Source organism: Xiphias gladius, chromosome 6, assembly GCF_016859285.1.
Source record: "Xiphias gladius isolate SHS-SW01 ecotype Sanya breed wild chromosome 6, ASM1685928v1, whole genome shotgun sequence".
Lineage (NCBI taxonomy): Eukaryota > Metazoa > Chordata > Actinopteri > Istiophoriformes > Xiphiidae > Xiphias > Xiphias gladius.
The window spans coordinates 29,093,714-29,119,524 of NC_053405.1; the positions used below are offsets into that span (position 1 = coordinate 29,093,714).

The 25,811-nt window shown below is 38.8% G+C and overlaps 1 protein-coding gene across 2 annotated transcripts in view; it reads left to right on the forward strand.

Annotated features, from left to right (window-relative positions):
• Window positions 1-25,811, forward strand: part of nfic (nuclear factor I/C) — a 65,782-nt gene that overhangs the window by 21,945 nt on the left and 18,026 nt on the right. Inside the window, exons 2-4 of one of the 2 annotated variants that reach the window (XM_040128822.1) lie at window positions 16,282-16,452; window positions 16,731-16,907; window positions 18,941-19,124. In XM_040128822.1, coding sequence (XP_039984756.1) covers window positions 16,282-16,452; window positions 16,731-16,907; window positions 18,941-19,124 — 532 coding nt within the window. The remainder of the gene's footprint in view (window positions 1-16,281; window positions 16,453-16,730; window positions 16,908-18,940; window positions 19,125-25,811) is intronic. The other variant, XM_040128823.1, reaches the window with a different exon arrangement.

Here is a 25,811-nt window from a genome sequence, read left to right on the forward strand (position 1 = left end):
CCAATAAGAGATGTGTCTTAGAGCTACTTTGACTCATAAAAAACATTTTGAGTTTGCTGTTCACAAGAAGCATCTGCTGATGTGAACCATGCTTCACAAAAAAGATCTCAGCAGACTTAGGATCAATTGTTGATTTTTGTCAAGCTGGAAAGGGTTACGTCATCTCAAAGGGTTGAGATAGTCATCAGTCCACAGTCAGACAAACTATCTATAAACTGAGACGGTTTAGTTCTGTGGCTACTCTAGAAGTGGGCGCCCAGCTAAGATGACTCCAAAAGCACAACACTCTGAGGTAAAAAACAGAAGCCCAGAGTAACAGCTAACGGCTTAAAGGAATCATTGAAGCTGGTTAACATCGCTTTTCATGAGTCTTTCATGGTTGCATGGAGCAATGTGTCCATGGCAGGAGACCGCGGAGGAAGATGCTGCTCTCCAAAAATCACTGTGCACCTGAAGTTTGCCAAAGAGCAGCTTGACTCTGCACAACGCTGCTGGGAAAATGTTTTGTGGGCTGATGAAACTAAGACTGAATTTTTTGGGAAGAACATGAAGCACTACATATGGTATAAAAAGGGCGCTGCACACCAACATGAAAACATCATCCCAACGGTGAAGTACAGTGGAGAGAGTATCATGATTTGGTGCCTCTGGGCCTGGACAGCTCGCCATGATCCAGGCGAAAATTAGTTTCCATGTTTATCAAGGTGTCTTACAGGATAATGTCAGGGTGGCTGTCACAGCTGAGCTCAGTAGAAGCTGGGTGATGCAGCAGGACAATGACCCTAAACATCAAAATAAATCTACTACAGATGGACTTAGTAGAAAAATTCCACCTTGTGGAGGGCCCAGTCAGAGTCCAGATGTTAACCCTAAAGAGACGCTGTGGAATGAGATCAGAGAGCCGTTCACACCAGACATCAAGAATATGGCAGAGCTGAAGCAGTTCTGTAGGAAGAAAGGTCCAACATTACTCCTGTACATTGTGCAGGTCTGATCTGCAGCTACAGGAAGTGCTGGTTTGAGATTATTGCTGCCAAAGGAGGTTCAACCAGTTATTAAATCCAAGGGCTTACTTACTTTTTCCACCAGCACTATAAATTTTTAATGGGTGTGTTCAGTGAAGACACTAAAGATTACAATTGTTTGTGTGTTATCAGTGTGAGCATATTGTATTTGTCTATACTTGTGACTTAGATGAAGATCAGATCACATTTTATAATCAATGAATGCAAAAAAAGAGGTAATTCCAGAGGGTCCACTGACTTTTTCTTTTCACTGTGGACATTTATTATGCTTTGGCATTGAAAATAAGTGGCCACAGAGAGAGGTTGAGGCAACAGACAGTTGGTTTCTTAAGGGACATAGCTGGTGTAAGTCTATATTTTTCTTACTATCAGCAAATCCTATGAAAAGACCAACACAACAATGTGTTAGTCTGTCTGTTGGTCTGTCTGACTATTTTCAGTGGTGGATTAATACACATTTGGTGCTCTGGTGTCTATTTCCAGCAGTTAGTTGGTATATGTGGGAGGAAGCCAAAATGACACTACAGTGTGTGTATTCATGTTGCACCCAGTGCAACAGTGTGGCTCATTGAAAACAGTGGAGCTCTATGGCACAGAGGAATAAGACACATCAGGCTCTGGATGCACACATAGTACTTGTCGGTAGGATCAAAAATGTTGTTTGATATAGACTCTCATCATCAGTGCATCTTATACCAGATATTACAAGGAAAAATAAAAAGCTCATTACATAATGAGAAATGTAGGGCTCTTGCTAGTTTGATGACTGATTTGTTTTATAATTCATTTGTCATTGTGTGGAAGTATGGCTATGGCAGGGTGTTGATGAGATGAGAGAGAGGCTGGTGAACTGAATGCACAACGTGGAGGTGTTCTCCAGTTGCCTGTTGTTTGAGAATCACTGATCTGACAACAAGTTACACAATAATTACACATAGGCACAAAAACACCAAAGGCAGACTGGATCCTCTGTAATTCGAACACTGCTTCACTAGCATTTTAAGATTTATTCACTACTGAAAGTGTTTTTGGAAAGCAACATTTTGGGGGGCAAAACGCTACAGTGAAGAAGAAAAGATGCAATTTCAAATTAAGTTAATTCTAATCACCATTTAATGTCTCAACAGACTTTTTAATTTTTAAGATTTTAATTATTTCAAACCCCAATTTGATATTATTCATGGTCGGCATTTTTCCTACAGTTGCCATGTATAGTCAATGTAATAGCATTCAGTAATTATAGTAGTTTTTATTGTTACTTGTGGAATCTGACTTTCACCTACCACAGGAAACCCTGCTGCACTCAGTCATTAAAAATACATCCAAAGATGTGGTCAAATCGACCAGGACAGACTTTTTAAGGATTTTAACGTTAAAAGAGTTTCGAGGAGTCTAGTTTTTATTCAATCTATTTGTCTAGTTTAGTCTTAACGGTGTCAGGACATACCGACACCCATAAGGGGAGGGCCCCCTTCAGTCTTTCATGGGCCACATTGACTACAGGAGACTGGAGGGCAGCGAGCAGAGGGTAGTTAATCACAATCAAGTCTTTCTGCATAGAAAAACTCTACAAATCACTATCTCAGTATCATATGTACTCCATTTTTTAGTAATTTCATCTCTGCTTGTGATCCGAGTGTAGAGTTTGTTGTTGACCCATTTAAAACACAGTCCTGTCCGAGGTGTAACATTGAACACTACATTTAAACACCTGTTTACATGGACGTACATGCAGTGTGTAGGAGTTAGAGGCATAAAGTGTTGAGGTTGCACATTGCAACCAACTGAATACCTGTAAGAGAACCTACGGTAGCCTTCAGGTAACGTAAAAACGCAAAAGATCCTCTCTAGAGCCAGTGATTGGTTTGAATGTTCTGGGCTACTGTAGAAACATGGTGGTGCAACATTGTGGTGCAACATGGTGGTGCAAATCTTATTCTCAGGTGATTACACACTAATGAAAACGTAATTCTGAATATTATATTCCATGTCTGCCAATAGATCCCCCAAAATCCTACACACTGGTCCTTTAAGTTCTCCTTCAATGATATTTGTGAAGATAAGTTTTTGGTCATTTTCCTCTCGATATATGTATGTGAAGCAGCATTTGTGTCTTAGAGTTTTTTTTAGTCCACAATCATATGAAATCTGGACATGTTGCTAACAAATAGCAAACTTGAAGTCTGCATTTGGTAGGTCAGGGGGATAATTGTAATTATTCAGAGTGTATAGTAAATAACATAGGTTAATTCATTAATATGGGTTTCTATGCCTAATATATAGTATTATATCTGATAACCATGAAAAGTATAGCCAATTACTACAGCTAATAACTCCAATGTATTGTGTTCCCTATTGAATGGAGAGGTCATTATGCAACTCCCAGGGGCACCATCAAGGATTTTGGGCCCCATGAAAAAGATATCACATTGGGACCCACCACCCCACCACCACAGACCCCGCTATCCCTGAAAATCTAACACTGTGCAAACCTGCAAGCAACATTCTGCACACAGTGGAATTCACTATTTGATACAAGACTGATTCCCTCTATAAGAAATGAACTAAAGGCCATCTTTTGCACTTTAAATGTCATTTTAATGGTAAATTATCTTAACATTAATGAATAACTTAAAATAAATAAAACTCAGATATACCTTAACCTCTTCAATTAGAATAAATTAAATTTATTATCTATAGAATGATATAAGAAACAGATAACAGCATATTTCAAACACCAACTAGTAAATAAGCAGCTGTAAAAGTGGAAATGGAAAATGAAGACAAAATGGAAATGAAAGGGCCTGACGGTGGTGCTAGAGGAAAGGTCAAATCCAGCATCCAAAACAGACTATAGGCTGAATTTGTGTTACATCATGATCATTATATGAAAGATTATGTAGAAAAATAATTAGTGTTTGATATCTTATCAGTGAAAAGGATTGAATCATTTTTTCTTTTTTTTCATAATATTAAAAGAAGAAATTCCCACAGACCCCTCTGCAGTTATGCCAATTGATATGTCATTCAACAAAATTCTGCTCACGTCCTTCTTCGGCTGTGGGTAGGGCTCGTTCATTGGTAGGAGTATGGGGATGGGGGGACAGGGCTGCTGAGCCTGAAGCTGCATCTATTGGGCCTGGCATCCGGCAGGGGCAGGGACAACTGATTTAGTATGAAAAACTTGCTGAATGTTTGCCTGCGTGGATTAAATGTCGGCTAAAAGAGGAGCGAAACATTTCTGTGAAGATATTGAGTAACTGATGTTAGGGGAGAAAAAGTAGCCTGTTTCACTATGGACTGGGCTAACAGGTTCATTTCCGCCACTCACGGACTACACCCACCTTTCTTTGTGAAAAACTTGGTGACATACTGTCACCCTTTCTTTTCTCTCTAATGTTATTATAATTTTTTAGGGCCCCTGTCAGTCACAAGCCCTTAGAATTTGGGGGGGGGGGGGGTTCTTTACCTGGTCTGCGCTTGTAAAATACCAACTGTGTCCACGTCCTCTAAATAACACCAGAGAACTTCTCGCTCTCTCTGTGGTTTTCTGCAGAGCCAAAGTACATTTTGGTCACCAAATTTAATTTGGGTTTGGGATTTGGGATTTTGTATTACTGATTGTATGATTTTACTTAGTATGTACTGTTTTGTGATTTGAATTTCTATTTGTATTGTATTCTGTCTACATGCCGAGGGACTGCAGATGGAAATTAGCTATTAGCTAAATCTGGTACAATGCATCTGGTCTCTTTGCATGAGATTAATGTAAATTTTTGGACATGGTCCCTGATAAACAAATGTAATAAACAAAACTAATCTTACGATTATTGTCTTTATGAAATAATTAAGCGTGCAGTTTTAGGTTACAATTATGTAAAATGTGAAAACTAGCTGCCTAACGTGTCAAAAATAGCAGTTGTATTTTTGATTTCAGGAGCAGTCACACAGTGAGTCACAACGATGAGTTTACAGACAGTGTTAATTCTACTACTACCACTAATGATATGAAGGAAGAGCAGAACAGTGGCTTTGTATACCAGAATGTATAGAGTGCACCACAAAAAGAACACTTACTGAGCCCAGCTGGATATACCGACTAGGTGGCCCTCAAGAGGCAGTCATGAGGCGCCTATTGACCCCCTTTCTCTTGCTCTGTCTACAGCGTTTTTGTATTAGTTAGTTTGTGTTAAATTGTTTAAGCAGTTATATTTAGAATAATGCACCATATAAGCATGAAACTTGAAATAATGAAGGCCTTAGAAGTAGTTTTTAACTCAGGGCCCCTCTCCAAGGCATGGCTTTAAGATTAGATAGTAATGTATGACCCCATTCAGACTGACTCAGTAACGCCGGTTAAACCCATGTCAGGGGTGTATTTCTATGGGGCGGTCCGCGTCAGCTGACTGTCCTTCACGACCCTGCTCTCAGCCAGGGTTGGACATAGTTTGCATGCTACCCTGGCTTTGGTGAAGTGGGGTTACTGCCTGGAATGGAAATGAATGAAATGATACTGACATTTAAATGTCTTTTAACAGAACCCACGGGAAAAAAAAAGAAAACGGGAGAGAAAGAGGGAGAGAGGAGCGGAGAGAGAAATAAATAGAAAGCACAAAGAGGCAATCAAAAGAGAGTGAGTGTGCAGATGGACAGACAAAGGGGTGAAACTGAAACTTGACTTTTATCAATGTAATTCAGTGAAATTCTCAGGTTAATAAGTGAAATGTTTTAACTGACGCTGCAGACTGGAGTCTCTGCTGACAGAGAAAAGCAGGTTGACAGATGTCTAATGAAAGGTTCCAATGCTTAACGCTTGTTAAGGAACATTAAGTTAACCCACATCTTACATGGGTCTGTCGTCTGAGAGTGAATAGATGTTGCATTGTCATTTCTGTTTTTGATATCCATTTTTGCTCCTTACTGCAAGTAGTGTAGTATAGTAAACAAATTTGCCCTCAATTAAGGTACCACAAACCCTAACCCCAGTTACAACGCATTTGAGTGTGAAGCCTTTGGTCCCCTGCGGATCTGGGGCCGAGTGTCATGGCTCACAATAAACAAGACTCAAATGCATGACTTAGAAACACTGATCAAAAATTCAAACCGTTCACCTTTATAAAGGGAAATAAAGGAATGCAAAGCAGGCAAGGGGAATGGTGAGGGACAAAGTCAGCTGGCAGGCAGAGGTTGGCAGCAAGCAGGAAAAATTCTAAGGCGAACAAAGCAAAAGGGGCAGGCAACAGGCAGTTGTCCAAAAATAGGCAGACATCGGAGGTAAGAGTGAACATGGCAGCGCCCTGTTTCCAGATGTGGGGCAGCAAGACAATCTTAGACACGACCCAATAGCGCGCCCATCGATTAAAACAAAAGCCATTGGGCTACATTTTTTTGGACTAATCTATTGCTGCTTACGTGGAACGGATTACCTTCATAGTGGAGGGCTTAGTGGACATAGAGGCCATTGATCATCTCTACTATTAACAAAACAACATGGATGCCAAAACTGGTAGTAACACATCCACCATATCTTCCAAAAGAAAAAACTGAGATTCATCCACCAATACTGCTTACTTAAAGACACATTAACAAAAAACATCTTGTATCTCTTCATGAAGAAATAAAAGAGCCAAGGTCTAGTTTGGAATTTGCCCACTATCACATCACATCTGTCCAAAAAGTAAAAAACTCATCACAGTCATCCATTAAAATTTGAACCAAAGAGACTAAACATGTTACACAAGAAGAGAAAATAATGAAAGAAACCACACCGGACCAGCAAACTTTTAGCATGTGAGATTTCCCCAAGGCAAAGATGAAAGACTTCATGAAAGCTCAGCTTAAACTTCCACCAGACTCTGTAAAAAACATAACTTTCATCGAGGATAGTGTCTCAGCACACCATTGACGAAAGGACTCAGACTAATTGTAGCAAAGTTTAAACATTGTCAACGGAAAGAACTAATCAAAAGCAAAGGAAAAGAACTAAAAGGAACTAACTTTGGTCTAAATAACTAATTTCCTTGCAATAGCAAATTAGCACTGCAAAGTACTGTGCCCCATCTGAAGGAGAGCAGAAAAAATAATGAGCAAACCTGACCGTGGACAGATTATTTACTGTTTTTCTGCTTTTCCTTTTGTTTTTTGTTTTTTTCTTTAATCGCTCAGCACAAGTGCACTTAGGTACGCAAACATCACTGATCACTGCCCAAACACGCAGAAAGGCATACACACACACACACACACACACACACACACACACACACACACACACACACACACACACACACACACACTCAGCCTGTCTCTCGCGAGCACACACAATGCAGTCTTCAGAGCTCCTCTACCTAATCACATTTCCTTGTTTATTATTATTATTAAACAAAAGTAAAAATTAGAGAGACAAAAGTAATGCCATATACATGTTAATGTATACGGCATTACAAATGCTTATATTGCCAATTAGAAGTGTGTTTCCAAACACATACACACACAAATCAATCACACAGACAAAAATAGTATTAATAATGACTTACTCACACTAACATAACAACACAACAACTCATCTTTATAACATGGAATGTGTGTGCAATCGTAGTCAAACTAAAAGGACAAAAGTAATAATCATTTTATCAAATTAAAGGCAGGCATATGTTTATCACAAGAGATTAATTTGTCACATTCAGAATTACATAACCAAAAATCACAACAATTTCATCTAGTATTCCCAGCACCAGTAGACAAAGAGGAGCTTCTGTTTTAATTAACAAAGGAATCCTTCTAATTCACCATTCTACAATTACTGACCCTGGAGGATGATATATTGTAATTACTGCATCCATCAATAATAAAAAAATCACAATTGCAAACGTATAAGGTCCCAGAAATGATAATCCTTCCTTCACACATTTTTCTTTCATTAACGGGAACCACCAAATATCATAAGTGATAGGGATTTCAATAAAGTAGTTAATTTCACAATTCATAGTTCAAGCAGAACTGGCAATTCAGGAAAGTGGTTCTCTACCATATTATTAAAATGATAAATGCGAGATTTTGGGCTTGGCAATGGTTGTAGAATGAGAAACCCATCATGTACAGAATATTCTTATTTGGCCCTACTCTCTCGGTTAGGCTTCTTTTTTCACTTACTAACATATTAGAAACCATTATACATCCAATCTTTAATAGTGACCATGCACCAGTATCCTTTACCTTAAACAGTGAATGCACCACCAAACCCTTTTTTTTTTTTTTTTGCTTTTGTACATAGAGAGTGGGCATCCTTAATGAAATTGAACAACTCCTCGTAACTCTCATCACAGATCCTATGTGAAACAGATAAGGCAGTAATTAGGGGAAAAATATCTTATATAGCAAACAAGAAAAAAAGGAACTCAAAGCGCTTTACGCTACACATGCCACATTCACCCTTTAACAAACACAATCATACAGCGCCCTTTTCTATACATAAGGTGCTTTCTACACACACTGATGATACATCAGGGGCAATTTTGGGGTTCAGTGTCTTGCCCAAGGACACTTCGACATGCGGACAGGAGGACAGGAGGAGCCAGGGACAACCTGCTCTACCATGTGAGCCACAGCCGCCCCAAAACCGTTCAGAACTCAAACAATTCCAATGAACAAATATAAAATGAACTACAAAATGCCAAATTTCAGTTAGAAGGAATTACAAACAAACAAAACCACTATTTCTGATTCAACAACTTAAATATAATAACAAAAACCAAAAAATGTGTTTATGTAAATATGTATGCAAGTATTTAGCTAATTAGTTACCACATTAAAAAGGAAGAGCAAATAATTCTAGCCATAAAGAATTCAGTGGGTGAAATAACTTAAAACCCACAAGAAATTAATTAAATTTTCTGCACATTTTACATTAAGTTTTACTTATGGACCCATGAACATCAGAGATGCAGTTCTTTCTTAACAACCTGGACCTCCCCAAATTATCCAAGAAAGCAGCAGACACCCTAGATACACCACTGACATTTGATGAACTTTACAAAGCCCTAAATCAGATGCCAAATAACACATCACCTGGACCAGACGACCTCCCTACTGAATTCCGTAAACACTTTTGGTGCACACAATATCTCCACAATTTTACAGACTGACATCAGGAATAGAAAATACATGACAAACTCCTTTGCACATGAATACAGCCACTGTATCACTTTTACTGAAACACGATAAATATCCAACTTAACCTGCCAGCTACCGCCTGCTGTCACTAAAGAACACTGACTTAAAAATCATTACTAAAGTCCTAGCGTCATCCTCTCATAAATGTTTCATAACAAACTCTAGTGAAAACAATAATTGTTTCATTAGATGCAGAAAAAGTGGACGTTTTTACTTAATACACTCTACAAATTTGGCTTTAAGGAGTTGTTCATCCAGTGGATAAGGACAGTATACACCTCATCTAAAGTCGTTTCGTCTTAACTACGCTGCATTACTATAAACAGCAGAAGATGATCTCTGGCGCTGGATGAACCCACTTGTTTCTCTCATAGGGTGAATTGCAGGTGTGAAAATGAAAATACCTCCCCATATTAACTATTGCTTTTCAATGCTACCTGCCACATCATTAGATAAATGGTTTAAATACTGATTTCAGGTAGAAGGATGTAAATACTGATTCTTTAATCACACAATTCTAGTGAAAAAATAAAAAGCCAAAAATCAAACTGTCCACTCCTTAAAAAAGTAAATGTCATGGCGGGCTAGACGCTCTAAACTTCCTGTACTACTTCCTGGCAAATCACTACAATATCTTGCTAAATGGATCCATCAAACCAACGACAATACCCCATGGATAGAATTAGAGCAACCGTAATACAAAAACATTTCACACGCAGATTACCTTTCCTTAACACAACCATCAAACACCATCACTTTAACAAAACTACCTGAATTTCCAAAAATCTGACAGGTTGGTGGAAAGTCATTTCAGATTTTTAATTCTGTTCCACCACGGTGTAAACACAATCCTGTTTGACACAGCCCTGATTTCCAACTTCACAGTACTCCCCTTCACTGTTACGCAAATTACCCGCTCTACCACATCCCAAAGGTGTTCTACTGGATTCAGATCTGGTGACTCATTGTCACTTTCATGAAACCAGTTGGCGACGACTTTAGCTTTGTGACATGGAGCATTATCCTGCTGGAAGTAGCCCTTAGAAGATGGTAAACTTTGGCCATGAAGGGACTCACAAGGTCAGGGACAATACTGAGACAGGCTGTGGCATTCAAACCATGATTGATTGGTGTTAAGGGGCCCACAGTGAGCCAACACCATTATACCACCACCAGCCTGAACTGTTGGCACAAGGCAGGTTGGGTTCATGGATTCATGCTGTTGACACCAAATTCTGACCCCACCATCTGCTGCCTCAGCAGAAATCCGGATTCTTCAGACCCGGTTACTTTTTTCCAGTCTTCAACTGTCCAGTTTTGTTGAGCCTGTGTCCACTGCAGCCTCAGATTTCTGTTCTTGGCTGAGAGGAGAGGAACCCGACGTGGTCTTCTGCTGTTGTAGCCCATCCTCCTCAAGGTTCAACATGTTGTTCATTCTGAGATGCTATTATCTGAGTTACCGTAGCCTTTCAGTCAGCTCCAACCAGTCTGGCCATTCTCCTCTGACCTCTCTCATCAACAGGAACTGCTGCTCACTGGATGTTTTTTGTTTCTGGCGTCATTCTGAGTAAACTCTAGAGACTTGGAGATCAGCAGTTTCAGAAACACTCAAACCAGCCTGTCTGGCACCAACAGTCCTGCCACGTTCAAAGTCACTGAGATCACATTTTTTCCCCATTATGATCTTTGATGTGAACATTAACTGAAACTCCTGACCTGTGTCTGTATGATTTTATGCACCGCACTGCTGCCACATGGATAACTGCATGAATAAGCAGGTGCACAGGTGTTTATAATAAAGTGCTCTGAGAGTGTAATTCTATATACACAATGTACAAAATGGGACTAGCAAACACAGACACTTGCTCACAATGCAGAGTGGGATCTAAAGATAATCATTTCTGCGCACTATTGAAGAATCCCAGCATCCCCCAGAATTCTGCCTTTCAGAAATGAACTCACAAAAATGTACAAGAAAGGCTTACTCATTTCTTTATATGTCGCCAAAAAAACCATTCCTCTCAGCTGAAAATCAGAAACCTCAGTAAATATTAATCATTGGACCAACTTCTTTTTAGAATACACAACTATAGAAAACTATCCCGAATTTTGTTCTTTTTAAAAGTGGAAACAGGTAAAAATCCCAGATCAGCAAAGGCACAGTAGCTCTAAAAAAGTACTCCATTTGGATAGAGGGATGTCTTGTGCTCATTCCAGTCTGAAGGAAATCTCTTAAAGCTGTATCACTTTAGAGTGAATAGCTGCAGATTGTTGTATTAAATGCCTGGCTTTGGAAAACATACATTTCTTTTTTTAAGCATTTACATTAAGCAGTGATAAAGGGAAAATCCTATTTGGTGGCTATGCACTACATCGTAAATTTCAAACAACTACTGCAGTGCCCGTTCAAAAAGTCCTTGATATTTCATTACTAGTTGAATATTTTTCTCAATCATCCAATCATCATCATCTAATTTCCACGTCACTGCTGTGTCATGATATTAATAATAATAATAATAATAGACCCTATTTGTCAGATACCTGATCAGAAAATACTGGACCACATATTCAAAAGGACTGCCGTGACTCATACACTCGCTTATCAGTTTATTAGGTACTTCTAGATAAAACTAATGCAGTATAATACAAAAGGCCTGCAATAAATCCTCCCTCAATGAGGATTATAACATTCAGTTTTTATTGATTCTGTTGAAGAGAATGTTGATGTCCTTTTAATGGTCATTTTGGAGGCTGTTATTTTTGGCGCTGTTGAACTGTACTGGGTTATACCGAGACATACCTAACATTTTGTCCATCCCATTTATGTGAATTAAAGTTGAAAAAATACGCATTACGGTGTCACAAACATTATAGATCCACAAGGTCATTGTTCTGGAGCTTTCAATCGTATCACATGATCTTCCTCAGCAGATGAAGTTGCACAGCTCATATCTTAAATCAATACAATTTAAAAAAAAAAAAAAAAAAAAAAAAAAAAAAGAGGTGTCTCTTCAACAGGTCATTTCGAAGGATGGAGTCTGTGCTGCTGTTGAATTGTTTTGAGATATAGTGAGAGGAATTTCTAATATTAGTACACCCCATTTAGAACAGTCAGGTTAGACTAAATATTAGAAACATCTCTTTAAAACAGTTTCAACAAACACTGAACATTAGAACCTTCATGAAAAGGGATTTATTACAGGACTTTTGGATTAACCCGACTTAGTTTTAACTAGGAACCTGGACCTACAGTAATAGATCAGATAATATGTATATTCTTGCAATTTAAGCACACAGTAAGCAAAATTTTAATGATTATTATTTCAGAAATTGATAAGAACATTTTCATACCCAGGAATTTTGAAAGTGTTGAAAATCCAGTTTAAATACATCAAGTTAATCAGCAAAAGCATTTGAATAATACTCACCATTTACTACAGAGCCTTTGAAACATTGCTCAAAACAAAGCAGAGGTCAAGAGTCTCAACTACAGCTACTTGTCCAGCAAAAAAGATATATTGTTTTAATATTATCTTATTATTCCCACTAGTTGTTGAAGATTTAAATAATTATTTTATTTCCCAGTTGTGACACAGCTCAACCAAGTTAAGTAAAATTAAGCTTAAAATAAAAAAAAATTAAAAAAAAGATAAAAGGCATTTGAATAGTACCAAAATATTTTGCCTTCGCCAAATGAAACTTAATTTTTTATTCCTTTTATTTTTCAAACTGTTTTTGTGAAACTTTACAGCAGTTATTGTATTACCTGTTCATGTAAATATCCAATATATCCAAGTGTTTATTTTGTTAAGAATTAAATAAAATAAATAAGGTTTAGGCATATTAGTAATACTCACCACTACGACAGTGCTATCTATACCGTAACAAAATGTAATGTTCTTTTGGGAAAAAAAGGTGATAAAAACACAGTAAGTGATATATTGTCTTCTCCCAATGGTAAAATAGTCTACATATCTACAATATTCCTGTAATCTGTCAAGGTGATACAGACATACAGGCAGAATAGCTCTCTAAACACAGTCATTCATCTCATCTACATGGACTTACTGGACATAAAGACAGGAATCCTTTTGAGGAATATCTATCTACTGTAAATAAGCAGTGCCATTTGGCTCTCCTCTGCCAGAAATCAAAATTTCAGTTGCATTGCACCACATTTAGCTGAATGAGCAGTTTGCCTCTCACTTTCTAAATTTAGAAAAACACAGAAAATTCACTTTCCCCAACTTTGCAAAGTGCTGCTCTAGATTATAGGCACATAGCAAGCGTACAATGCGATCGATCTATCACTGTCAGCTGCTGAGCTGAATCAGACACATCCTGAAGCTCCATATCTCACTAACAGTTCAGTTATCAAGGCAGTCTAAACCGTTGTCTCACTAATTAGATGAATGGTCTTTGTTGTGCAACACAGCGGCACTTTTCTCTTTAAGGTTGATATCATATTTCACCATGGCATCATAATTTTTTTTCTGAATTTAATGTGGACAGACTCCAGGCCGAGCCAGGCGGCAGCAGTAAAATGTTGCCATGGGCAGTAGCTTAACATAACCTAGTTAGGTATTGGTTGATTTGTCTATATTTAGACATTTAATGTTAAATTTCAAGAATCATGCCTACCTAAAATAGTCACGTTAAGCGACCTTGGGTTTCCACATTGTGTGGCAGCAGAGATGCCATTGCAATTGTGCTGCTGTCCCATCATTGACACCACAGAGGTGCCCTAAAGCAAGTGCCTTGCTTTAGGGCACTTGCTCTGCCAGATGGTCAACAGCTCAGACTGTGGTTGTTTTACATGGCCTGATTATCCTGAGTAGTACAATGTAACACTGTCATATTGCATGCTTGTATTACAGTGGTTATTTAGCATTTTCTCATAAAATTTCCCATTTTCCGTTTGAATTTTAATGCTGTCCTCCACATGGTTGTACAGGGCAGCTGGTGTGAATGGTGCAAGGCTCATCTTACACACACGTGAAGCTTAAATAAAGTTTTTAAAAAGCTTAAACTAAGGGTTATACAATGCAAACAGGAATTTTGATGCATTATTCAATTCAAACACTAACGTGATAAATTTGAGTCTGCTTTAAAAATATCAAAGAGCTCGGCTAGGCTGCGTCAGCTGTTGGTAAATCCAGTAAAAGAAGTTTTTAAGTAATTTACTGTATCACATTGCACCATTAAATGGAAGGAATGTCTTGGTTAGTCAAGACTCTACCAATGTGTAAATCCACTGTGTAAACTTGACCGCAAAACATTTAAAAAAAGTAAAAAGTAAATATCTTGTTTTATTTCCATACCTACTATATGTAGATGTAGAATAATATGTCTTAGATTAGCAGTGTTCACACATTATTGCTAGAAAGTTTTGTAATCTGAGGTATGTTGTATTAGTTGAGCTTTGATCATTGGGATCAAATTTCTTTTGTAAGAGAGACTTCAGAACAAAATACATATACACAAGATCACAACAAGACAATTCGTTCACACAAAACAGTCTCACCCACACACACTTATTAAGAACATCACAAATATTATAGCTGTGGTTAAAACTGTCACCTCACAGCGAGAAGGTCTGGCTTCCCTTTGTGGAGTTGGCATGGTCTCCCCATGCCTGCGTGGCTTCTTCTCACATTCCAAAGACATGGAAGTCAATTGGCAACTCTAAATTGGCTGTAGGTGTGAATGTGAGTGTGACTGGTTGTTTGTCTATGTATGTCGGCTCTGTGATAGACTGGAGACCTGTCCAGGGTGTACCCCACCTCCCGCCCGCCCAATGTCAGCTGGGCTGCAACCTGCGACCCTTCAGGGATAAGTGATATAGCTATGGATGAATGAATGAGTGGATGGACAAATATAGAAAATACAAGCTAACGAAACTCCCTAAGTCCTTGAGGGGAACGAGTGTCTCTAATTTCAAGCTGTGTTGCATTTCATACCAGTAGGGTGCAAAGTACTAGAGGCCAGTGTTCCCAAGTTCAGAGCTGGTATGAAGAGCTTTTAAAGCCAAATTATTCTGAAACTAGCAGTTATCATAGTTACTACTCTTGATGTAAACCTCTTTTAATGCATCTTTCTCTGTGTGGCACTTCATCTTCCTTTTTGAATGATGAGCACTAATGTTGGTGGTCTACTACAACTCATATCTGAAAAAGTTTTGAAGTCTTAAAACTGGGCCACATTTGGTTTGGTGAACAAAGGTTGCATATGGGTTAACAGTTTCTAAAAGCATTTCAATGACTATAATTAAATACACTACATGTTAGAATATAGACGCTGAATATTTTTGAAGCCTTTTTCTTTCTAAAAAACAGCACTTTAAAAACAAAATTTATGTCAGTTTTTATGGAAGATGCATTTTCACCCGCATACCACCAAAATCCATCAGCCTGTCAGACTATTTTGGGTCTAGGAGCGAAGTATTTCTTAGATGTTTGAATTATGGTTTTGTGTTTCATCTTCAGTAGGTGCCAGCTGTGTTTGGTCCCTGACAGGTTCCAAGTGAAGAAATATAACGATGTGCTGTATGAATTATTTACAATAACATGCGGCCATTCTTACCATCTGATAAGGAAATTGTATGGTAAGAAATGAATAAATGTAGACTCTGCTGAATAAAACCTACTAGTGGAATAGCTGAACACAAGAGCTGTAGGTACATGCAGAAATCTGAACAGAGTACACTTGAAGCCCAAAAAGACACTTTGCTTTGCTGTTATGTGCATAAATAAGGAGTGAAATGTGTATTGATTATCAGTGAAGTGTATCTTCGCCGTCAGATGGATGACTAAAGAGCTGAAACATGTCTGGTTTAAACAGCATGTTTCTTCATCTAACTGCCCCCCTCCCCCAAGTAAGGATAACCAAACCCAGCAGTGTGGAAGGTTCTATAAAGACCAGGACTGAAAACATAGCTCTGCTGTGTTGTTGCGTGGTCCTGCTGTTCAAGTACTGGGAGAATTTGCTACATGTCCTGAGGAAGTGGTTAAAGTCGGTTTGGTCACTGATAATTGTGTTTGTACCACATGTGTGTGTATTTACGTTCAGCTGTCTGTCTGTCACGTAGGATGAATTCCATCCGTTCATTGAGGCTCTGCTGCCCCAGGTCCGTGCCTTCGCCTACACATGGTTCAACCTCCAGGCCAGGAAACGGAAGTACTTCAAAAAACATGAGAAAAGGATGACTAAAGAAGAAGAGAGAGCTGTTAAAGATGAACTGCTGGGGGAGAAGGCAGAGGTGGGATGGATTAGTTGAGTAGTGGATAGTAGAAAAAAAACATATATTTTGTTTTACAAACCAAGTAGCTCAAATTAACTCATGATGATTAAAGTGAAGTCATTTTATATGTAGACAAACCAGTGTTTTACAACATATTAATGTACTAATGTTCAAATTCCCAAATGACACTAACCCTAACCCTAACTGGTCCTAAAGCTATTTTAATATGCTATTAGTACACATTATTCAATACATTCACTGAAATAGCTCTCTTCACAATATCCTTCTGTTCTTAGGTGAAACAGAAGTGGGCCAGCCGTCTTTTGGCCAAGCTAAGAAAGGACATCAGACCTGAATGCAGAGAAGACTTTGTCCTGTCAGTCACCGGGAAGAAAGCTGCGTGTTGTGTCCTGTCCAACCCTGACCAGAAAGGCAAAATGAGACGCATAGATTGTCTTCGACAAGCTGACAAGGTAACATAATTCTTTCTAACAGTATATGTTCAATTCCAGCAGTTCTGTTGCACAGTTATGTTTGCATCAGCAAGCCAGGATAATAAGTAAAAGCTAATGATGATGAATGAGCGGATGGTGTACAGGCGAACGTAAGTCAAGCTCAGCTATGCAACCGTGCATAGGGCACTGTTTTGTTTTTTTGTCTTTTGGCTAAAGAGAAGAAAGTAGGTTTTTTTTGTTTTGTTTGTTTGTTTTTCCCCCGCCCCAGATTCAAATTTTACATTTAGAGTAAAGATCAAGTGGTAACATTATAATGGTTTTATCAGCAATATTTTTTTGTTTCATTGGTCATAAAGGTACACTTTGCCATATGCAGATATTGCCATATGCAACAATCATGTCTCTATATCATGGCTTTATTTTTTTGAATTCACATCAAACAAGTAGCTAATAGGAACAGTATGTCTTTACAAAACAAGATTCACGTGGAACTTATTGATTAGTAATTGAACATTATCCCTCCATATATAATTGTCTTGGCTATTTACACATTGCAAACACGTTTTCTGTAGTTCACAAACTAATGTGAACACACGCACTTTATCACCCAGTCCTCAACAGTTAGCAGACCCTTACCTAGACATTTAGAGGTTTTCTAGTTATTATTGGTGTGGGTAAAAATCAGCTGTGGACAGAACTGGAGCGTACTGATATGGAAGCGAGTAAGCACTGAATTTCAGCCATTTATTGATGGTGATTAACACGTGTTTTGATATTTAACCGTTCCCTTTTTGACACAGCTGCCTGGATAACAGTCCCTTCTGTGTCTCCATCACATGTTGTTATGCAACTCAGCCATCATGTAATTGGATTAGTTGTAAAGGACAGACAGACATCTGGTTTCATACATATCAGGCTACAATATCATCTGATCTGATTATGATTTATTTACAACATGACACACCACATTGTTATGTTTGTTTTTTAATTTTGGCAGTTGCTAGTTTTTGTGTGTTTTGTGAAAATTATTGTGTGTTAATGAATTCTACACTTTTAGTTATTATCGGTGACAGAAATTGTACCAACTCAGTAATGTTATATTATTTTGAGATAAGAGGGTAAGGTTTAGTAATGATTGGAAGTGTTTTGTGTTTTTTTCTTTTTTCTTTTTAACTGAAAGAAAACATTCAGCCCCACTCCCCATCCCAATCATTTTTGTAGAAGTCCCCAAGTTAAAGGAAGTGAAGAAAAGTGGTAAAGCCATGGTCAGGGTGAACACAACAGAGTGAAAACTAAAGAGGTGTAAAACAAGGTCCAAGAGCTGTCGAGTCACAAAGGACACAGGGATTCGCAACTGTTGGGGTTAGCGGAAGAAGAGTGAAGGTAAAACATTTGATCAAAAGTCACCTCATTTTATCAGACGACAGTTGCAAGTATTTTACACTGTCTGACAATATAGACACTGCAGTTAGGCTTTAAATATGGACAAGATGTCAAAGGAAGGGTCCGGCTCTCATTTAATCCATTATGTTCACAGCATTTGATTAAATTAGTAAAGTTTTTTTTCCTGATTTTCATTATGTAAGCTGTTGTTAGGGTTTGGATCTCATTTAATCCATTTTGTTCACAGCATTTGAAGACCAAAAGCTTCCCTGGTGTCAAACACAAATACAGAGGACCATTCATAAATCCCTCTGTAGACATCATCGGATTTTATTTGCTCCATCTCAGTTAATGCAAATTCCCATTTTTCCTTTTTTTTAGCCTTAGAAAAGTTGGCTTGGCTGACAAGTAATCAAATTATTAATTTACAGTCAAACTTTTGGCCAGTATAGACGACTTTAAACTATTCAATGAATCAGTATTTCCACATGCTATACGCCGAGCAACAGTACATATATGATTGGTGTATACCGTCATATATACATAGGTGTGTGTGTGTGTGTGTGTATGTGTATATATATGTGTGTGTGTGTGTGTTTTGTGTTACACTAAGCTTGGCAAAAGTTAGATTCATGTTGTTTTTATTCAACATTTTTTTCTTTTTCAAGGTGTGGAGGTTGGACCTGGTGATGGTCATCCTGTTTAAAGGAATCCCATTGGAAAGCACAGATGGAGAGCGGCTTGTGAAGGGAGGCCAGTGCTCCAATCCAGTCCTCTGTGTCCAGCCTCGACACATCTCAGTCTCTGTCAAAGAGCTTGACCTTTACCTCGCTTACTATGTACAAGAGAGAGGTATGTAACAACACACACGGTAATATTGCTCTTTATGTTATCCTTCATTTGTGAATTGAGAAACAGTATACTTCAGGTAAGACTGAAATACTGACTAACTACATTGGAATGATCGGCTGACTTGTTGAAAGACACAACTGACGGGCACTTTGAGAACTAGTGGCAGAGGTAATTGATCACGTCTCACGTTTCCATGGTATAAAATGGATCTGCTTGGGTCTGAAAAACAAGACAATAGTACCGTCACAGCTCAGGGTTGGAAGGACTCAAATGCTCGACTCAGAAACACAGATACAAGTCCAAAACAGTTCACCTTTATTTAGGCTCAGCAGACGAAAGCAAGCAAAGGTTAAACAAAAAGCCCAAGTTAGGGCATGGGGCAGTTGTCAGCAACAGAGAGGCAGATTAACCAGGCAAAAAAAGGCAAAAGGAGCAGGCAAATCAAAGTCCAAGGTGAGGCAGGCGGTCAAAAAAGGCAGCTAAAAACTAGTAAGAAGGCTGGAAAGCTACGGTGGGGAAAGCACAAGCAATCGTCTGGCAGAGAATAGGCAGAAAAGGATAAGGGAATTGGGAACAGGTGAGTAGGTGTGCGGGGGGGAGTCAAAAAGCTGAAATGCGGGAGGGGCTGGGGTTACTGCAGGGCAGGAGGGTCAGAAATGACAGGAGACTTAGTGATAATGGCAACGGCAGGCAGAGAATGAATCAATGCATGAACTCTAACAAGGCCTGGACCAGTCTCCTCTCACCAAGATAGCAAAGAAATTGTTACAGACAAAAGGACGAGGAAACAGGTAGAAGAAAAACAACAGCACCAAACTGTACAGTAATAAAATGTGGCCATTTTCAAAGTTTTAAGAATGAGGCATCATGCGTAGTTTTTCTTCCTGTGTTTGCTGTAGATGTGTCCAAAATTGCCAATACAGTGTTGAAGAGCAATGGCATCTCCCACAGGGATGAGAACAAATATGTCAAATATATCCATTTACAGAACTCCCCTTTCCCTACTTGTGATATAATCACAGCATTCACAAGTTTCCTAAACAGATGAAAGATGAGGAAAATGTTGTATGCCTTCGCCAATTTCAGACTCATCATTATTCAAGTCAAAGAATATTACTGTAAGCTGAAACAGTACCGGGTCATCCAAATGGATACACGAGGGTAGATGGTTGGATGGCATTTATTTTCATCTTGACTGTTAATGTGACATCATTATTTATGTTCGTGTTCATTTTTTCTTCACGTCATGCAACATGTAGAAAATTGATGTTTGAGGCTTTCTCGAGAACCAATCATCCAAAACCCTTCACAGTCAACACTGCACTTCCATGGGTCCACACGTGACGTTTGAAGTCGATGGGATGAGCAGCTGTCGAGAAAATCAAAGGACAGACAGAAAGACAGACACACAGAATAATAGACAGACAGACAGACAGAAAGACAGACAGATGGACAGAGAGAAAGACAGAAAAACAGACAGACAAATGGATAGAAAAACAGACAGATAGAAAGACAGAAAGACAAACAGACAGAAAGACAGACAGACACACAGAAAGACAGACGGACAGACAGACACACAGACAGACAGGCATTTATTCGTAGGATTATATATAATTCTTCTGTCTTTCACTAACAGATATTTGACAGACTGTGTGTGTGTGTGTGTGTGTGTGTGTGTGTGTGTGTGTGTGTGTGTGTGTGTGTGTGTGTGTGTGTGTGCGTCAGTACTGTGAGTGTTGATGTGGGCTTCCACGTTATTTTTTAGCTTTGCTACATGTCTCAGACCAGGAAAACAGTGATGGAAGACCTAGATCTGTACAACTGACTTTCTGTTCATTAAGAGAAGCTAGCAGAAGCTGTTTGAAATCCTGTGAGAAAACACAGTATAATCACAATGTGCATACACCATAAATATGCACTATCACCACTACCCTCACGTACTTAACTAGATTCTCTCTCCCTTATACTATTTAAATACTCATCTATACTATTTAAAGCCAAATGATGTCATTTACTTTCTAGGGAGGTCTTTTGGAAGTGTTATGCAAAGGCAACTGGACTTGCTTGAAGTTCTGCTTGAAGTTCTTGAAGATGAGAGGCGATTCTTCAGTTCTGAGGAAACGTTCTATACTTGTGTACGTCTCTACTTGTGTATTTTGGGCGAAACGTCTTCAAGAGCTTCAAGCAGAACTTCAAGCAAGTCCAGTTGCCTTCACATAGCACAGAATACATGACCTGGATGACTGAGAATCTTCACCGACATACTGAGGTCTTAATAGTACTGTATTTTTTTCATATAGAATGGTTGTGATCTTTTTAATACCATACATAATTATGATATAAAATATGAGAAACTGTTCTTTCAGTACAGCAGTAGTAAATAATGTGATTCTTGGCAGTTGTTTCAGCTAACCAAGGACACAAAGTTTTGGTTGCAGGCAGTGGCTGATGGTCGATTTTGAGTGTCTTGTGCTAAAATACACAAGTATAGATACACTAGTAAATAATACAAGTGTCACTCAGAAAACACCAAGCCAGCCGATAATGCTGTGGTGGTGTGTGTTCTCATGTTTGCACTGGCCCACACTGCTGACACATTATCTGTTGTTTCTTCTGTGAAGCTAGTGACCCGTAGACCAAAGTCAGGATATAATTGTTTGAAAAGTTAAAATTGTGAGGTTTTTATAATAATAATAATAATAATAATAAGGTGATTATTATGATTATCTTATGATTGCAGCATCTACTTGCTGGCCTCAAAGATACCACAGTTGGCTAGTGTAAAGACATCTTCAAACACAGTAAAAGTTAACTCTGGTAACAACTACTCTAATTTTCATCCTCAAACAAATGCATTTTCACATTAACATTTTTAATTCCAACATTTAACTACACACTTCCTATACATTATTGATCCATGAAAATAACTTTTCATTTTGGACCAAAAAAGTGAAAAAAATGGTTGACACATTCCACATTTGCAAAGCTTTCAGCCACATTCCACAATCTTCATTGGCAAATGATCAAATGACCAAAGTATGGAATGTCAGTCATGTGATAACAGTTGGGGGGAGATGGTAGATGGTCTCAGGGATCGGTTAGGAATGTCCTCCTTGAAATTTTTTCGGGCCGTCCACTGACTCCTGGATGATGACCTTTGGCCTCTCCCCAGTGGACATGCAGAGTGGTTTTGCTCTGGTGTTCACAGACAGATGATGTTGTCTGATTCCCTTGTTTGTTCAGTCTGGTGTCCAGGGTTCTTGCTGTTTCACTGGTGCAGTGTTCCCTACAGCTGTCACGTTATGTCACAATGATATCATACACCACTCCGCTCTTCCTCTCAGGGGGGGTCCTGTCTTTAGGGTGTACCAGAGATCTTATGGGGTTGAATGGTTTGTGGGAAATGCTGACTCCCTGTGACTTACAGACTCCTTTCTGTATGTTCTGATAGTTCAGCCACGTAAGGGAGTCCCACTGGGATGCTTCAAGTGGGTTTCCTATACACTGGACTTTATACACATGTCAGTCTTCACGTGAACAGAGGTGTCTACGACAAACAGTCGTAGACAACCCTAATGCAGACAAGTAAGCCTACTGTTTTTAGATGATGTGCCATGTTGGTTTTTGAGCTGTGATATGAAAACTGCTGTTTGCAAAGTTGACACTCGACTTTTGTGTCATTTGTTTGAAAAAAAACGAAGCCACACCAACGACTTCTAAGACATGGTGTCATTTAGTTTGGAGCCGACTCCGAGGAAACGTTCATAAAAGTTAGACCTAGCAGTCTCCATTAGGTGGGGCAAGCTCAAAATTGTGAACACAGGGGTGTTTTCAGAACACCCCCTTGTTGTCACAGGTAGTCAGTCCCTCCCACTGTCACAGTAAGTAATGGATTAATCCTGGAAGGCGCTTTTCTACTTAGGAAAGAAACACTGACCAATGAGAATTTGGTCGGACGAGAGAATATCGAACAACCAATCGACTCGTCGACCGGGAGAGTACAGCCCTAAAAGTTTGGGCACCCTGCTTGGTCAGTTCTTTGTAACGCCCCCTTTTGCAAGTATCACAGCTTGTAAACACTTTTTGCAGCAGCTAAGAGTCTTTCAGTTCTTGTTTGCATATACTGCTCTGTTGCTCATCTTGTTGTAGAAGCCAGCCTCCTTTCATCTTCAATTTTTTTACAGAATGCGTGACGTTTGCTCCCAGAATTTACTGGTATTTAATTGAATCCATTCTTCCCTCTACCAGCGAAATGTTCCCTGTGCCACTGGCTGCAACACAAGCCCAAAGCATGATTGATTCACCCTCGTCCTTAACAGTTGGAGAGGTGTTCTGTTCATGAAATTCTGCTCCTTTTTTCTCCAAACATACCTTTGCTCATTTTGGCCAGAAAATGCTATATTAACTTCATCAGTCCACAGGACTTGTTTCCAAAATGCATCAGGCTCCTTTAGATGTTCCTCTGCAAACTTCTGATGTTGAATTTAGTGGTGAGGACACAGGAAAGGTTTTCTTCTAATGACTCTTCCATGAAGGTCATATTTGTGCAGGTGACGCTGCACAGTAGAACAGTGCACCACCGCTCCAGAGTCTGCTAAATCTTCCTGAAGGTCATCTGCAGTTAAACGGGGGTTCTGAGTTGCCTTTCTAATCCTACCAGCAGCTCTCTCTGAAAGTTTTCTTGGTCTTCCAGACCTCAGCTTGACCTCCACCGTTCCTGTTAACTGCCATTTCTTAATTACATTACGAACTAAGGAAACGGCTACCTGAAAACGCTTTGCTATCTTCCTATAGCCTTCTCCTGCTTTGTGGGCATCAGTTATTTTAATTTTCAGAGTACTAAGCAGCTGCTTGGGGAACCCATGGCTGCTATTTGTTGGGACAATGTTTGGGGAGTCAGAGTATTTATAAAGCTTTGAAACTAGCATCACATGGCCTTTCCTAACGATGACTGTGAACAAGCCACAGCCCTAACAAGCTAATTAAGGTCTGAGACCTTGATGAAAGTTCTGAGAGTTCATATCTCTTGGGATACCCAAAATTTTGTATGATGCTCCTTGGCTTTTTTCACAAAGATTGTACAAAACAAAAATAATACACTAATCTTGCTTAAAATGTTGAAAAGAATGTATTATCTTTAGCTTTATGAATTTTGGAGACCAGTTCATCTTCTAATTGTTCAGCTATGCACAGTAACAGAATTTTTGACCAGGGGCACCCAAACTTTTTCATGCCGTAATTATTGAACCAAGGGCATTTGAGGATAAATTCCCTATTCCACATCACAGGACATTTAGAGAAAAAACAAGAGTAAAGGCAGTAGTGCACATGACTTAAGGACTGGTAAAAGAAAGGAGGAAGGAGGGGGAGTGGAAATATAGCAGCGGGAAGGAGGCATTAGGAAACTTTATCAGAGATTTCAAAGAAATATTTGATGTTTTACGAAGTTTGCTTGACCTTAGTAGAGATGGATGGTCATGCTAGTCAGGCTGCAGAAGGGGCAAGGTTTGGTATAGCGTAACAGTTATTGAGACTGCTTTACGGTTTGACTCAACAACCATCTTTTTACCACTCCATTATTCAGTTTAAATTTCTTTCTTATAGTTTCTTTATTGGTCTTTTAATGGGGATGATTAATTAACCACACACTGGATTCAGGACTCAAACCCCAGTAATCAGCGCCAAAGTGCTCTCTTCACTCGCCATGTACCTGACAACCTCCCTACACTTTGTGTGTGGAACAAAAGTTGCAATTTTTGTACTGGAAAACACATAGGCAGCGAACATAAACCATGTAGTCACTACATTTCTTCAAAAATGTTTTTGGCAAAACCATTTAGCAGCACATAATTTTGAGTTTCAAATGGACAGGGTTACTTGATAGCTATGTTCTTAGGTACCTTTACATATTGTATAACTGCTTAGATTTAACAGGATTAAATATTCAAAGCTCTGTTAGCAGCCCCTAGAGTCTGCAATGTTCTTTGTACCCTAAAATAGGAAAATCTTTGTTGCGAAAAACAATATATGAACAATTCTTATTTTCTAAGAATCGTGCTTAATAAATGGGCTAAAAAATGTCAATTTCCGATTCAAAAGGATCATCTTATATCTGCGTATTAGATTATGAGATATTTTGGCCTGAAGGTGGTGCAAGAAGAAAGTTGATGAAGTGTTCATTATGGAAATGATCATTGTTTATGGAGAAGAATTGTGCAGTAAGATTTGCAGAAATTTGCTAATTAGATTGTGATATTACTTGTGTACAAGTAAACAAGACTAGTGAGGTAAAATATAAGCACATGCGATTGCATAAATAGACAAAGGAAAGAAATGTATCCAGGGAGGGGCAAACTGAGGCAACAGTGCATTTGAGTGAACAATATTTTAGTAAGCAAAACCCTGTTGTAATCCAGAGGATTTATAAATTTTCTCCATAAATGTACTGAATGGATAATGGATATCTATCCAGCAGTTGTAGATAAGATATTTCATTCTGGACCAAAAAAAATGTCCTGACACTTCAGGCACTTTAGAAAGTCACTAAGTCAGCAAAAACATTTGGATTTATCCATTTGGGACCAGGAATATCCACACCAAATTCAACCGAATTCCAGCCAATATTTCGATGTACCTTGTCATGAACCAAAATAGGGAACTGTAGGGAAATTTTGTCCCAACCGTGGG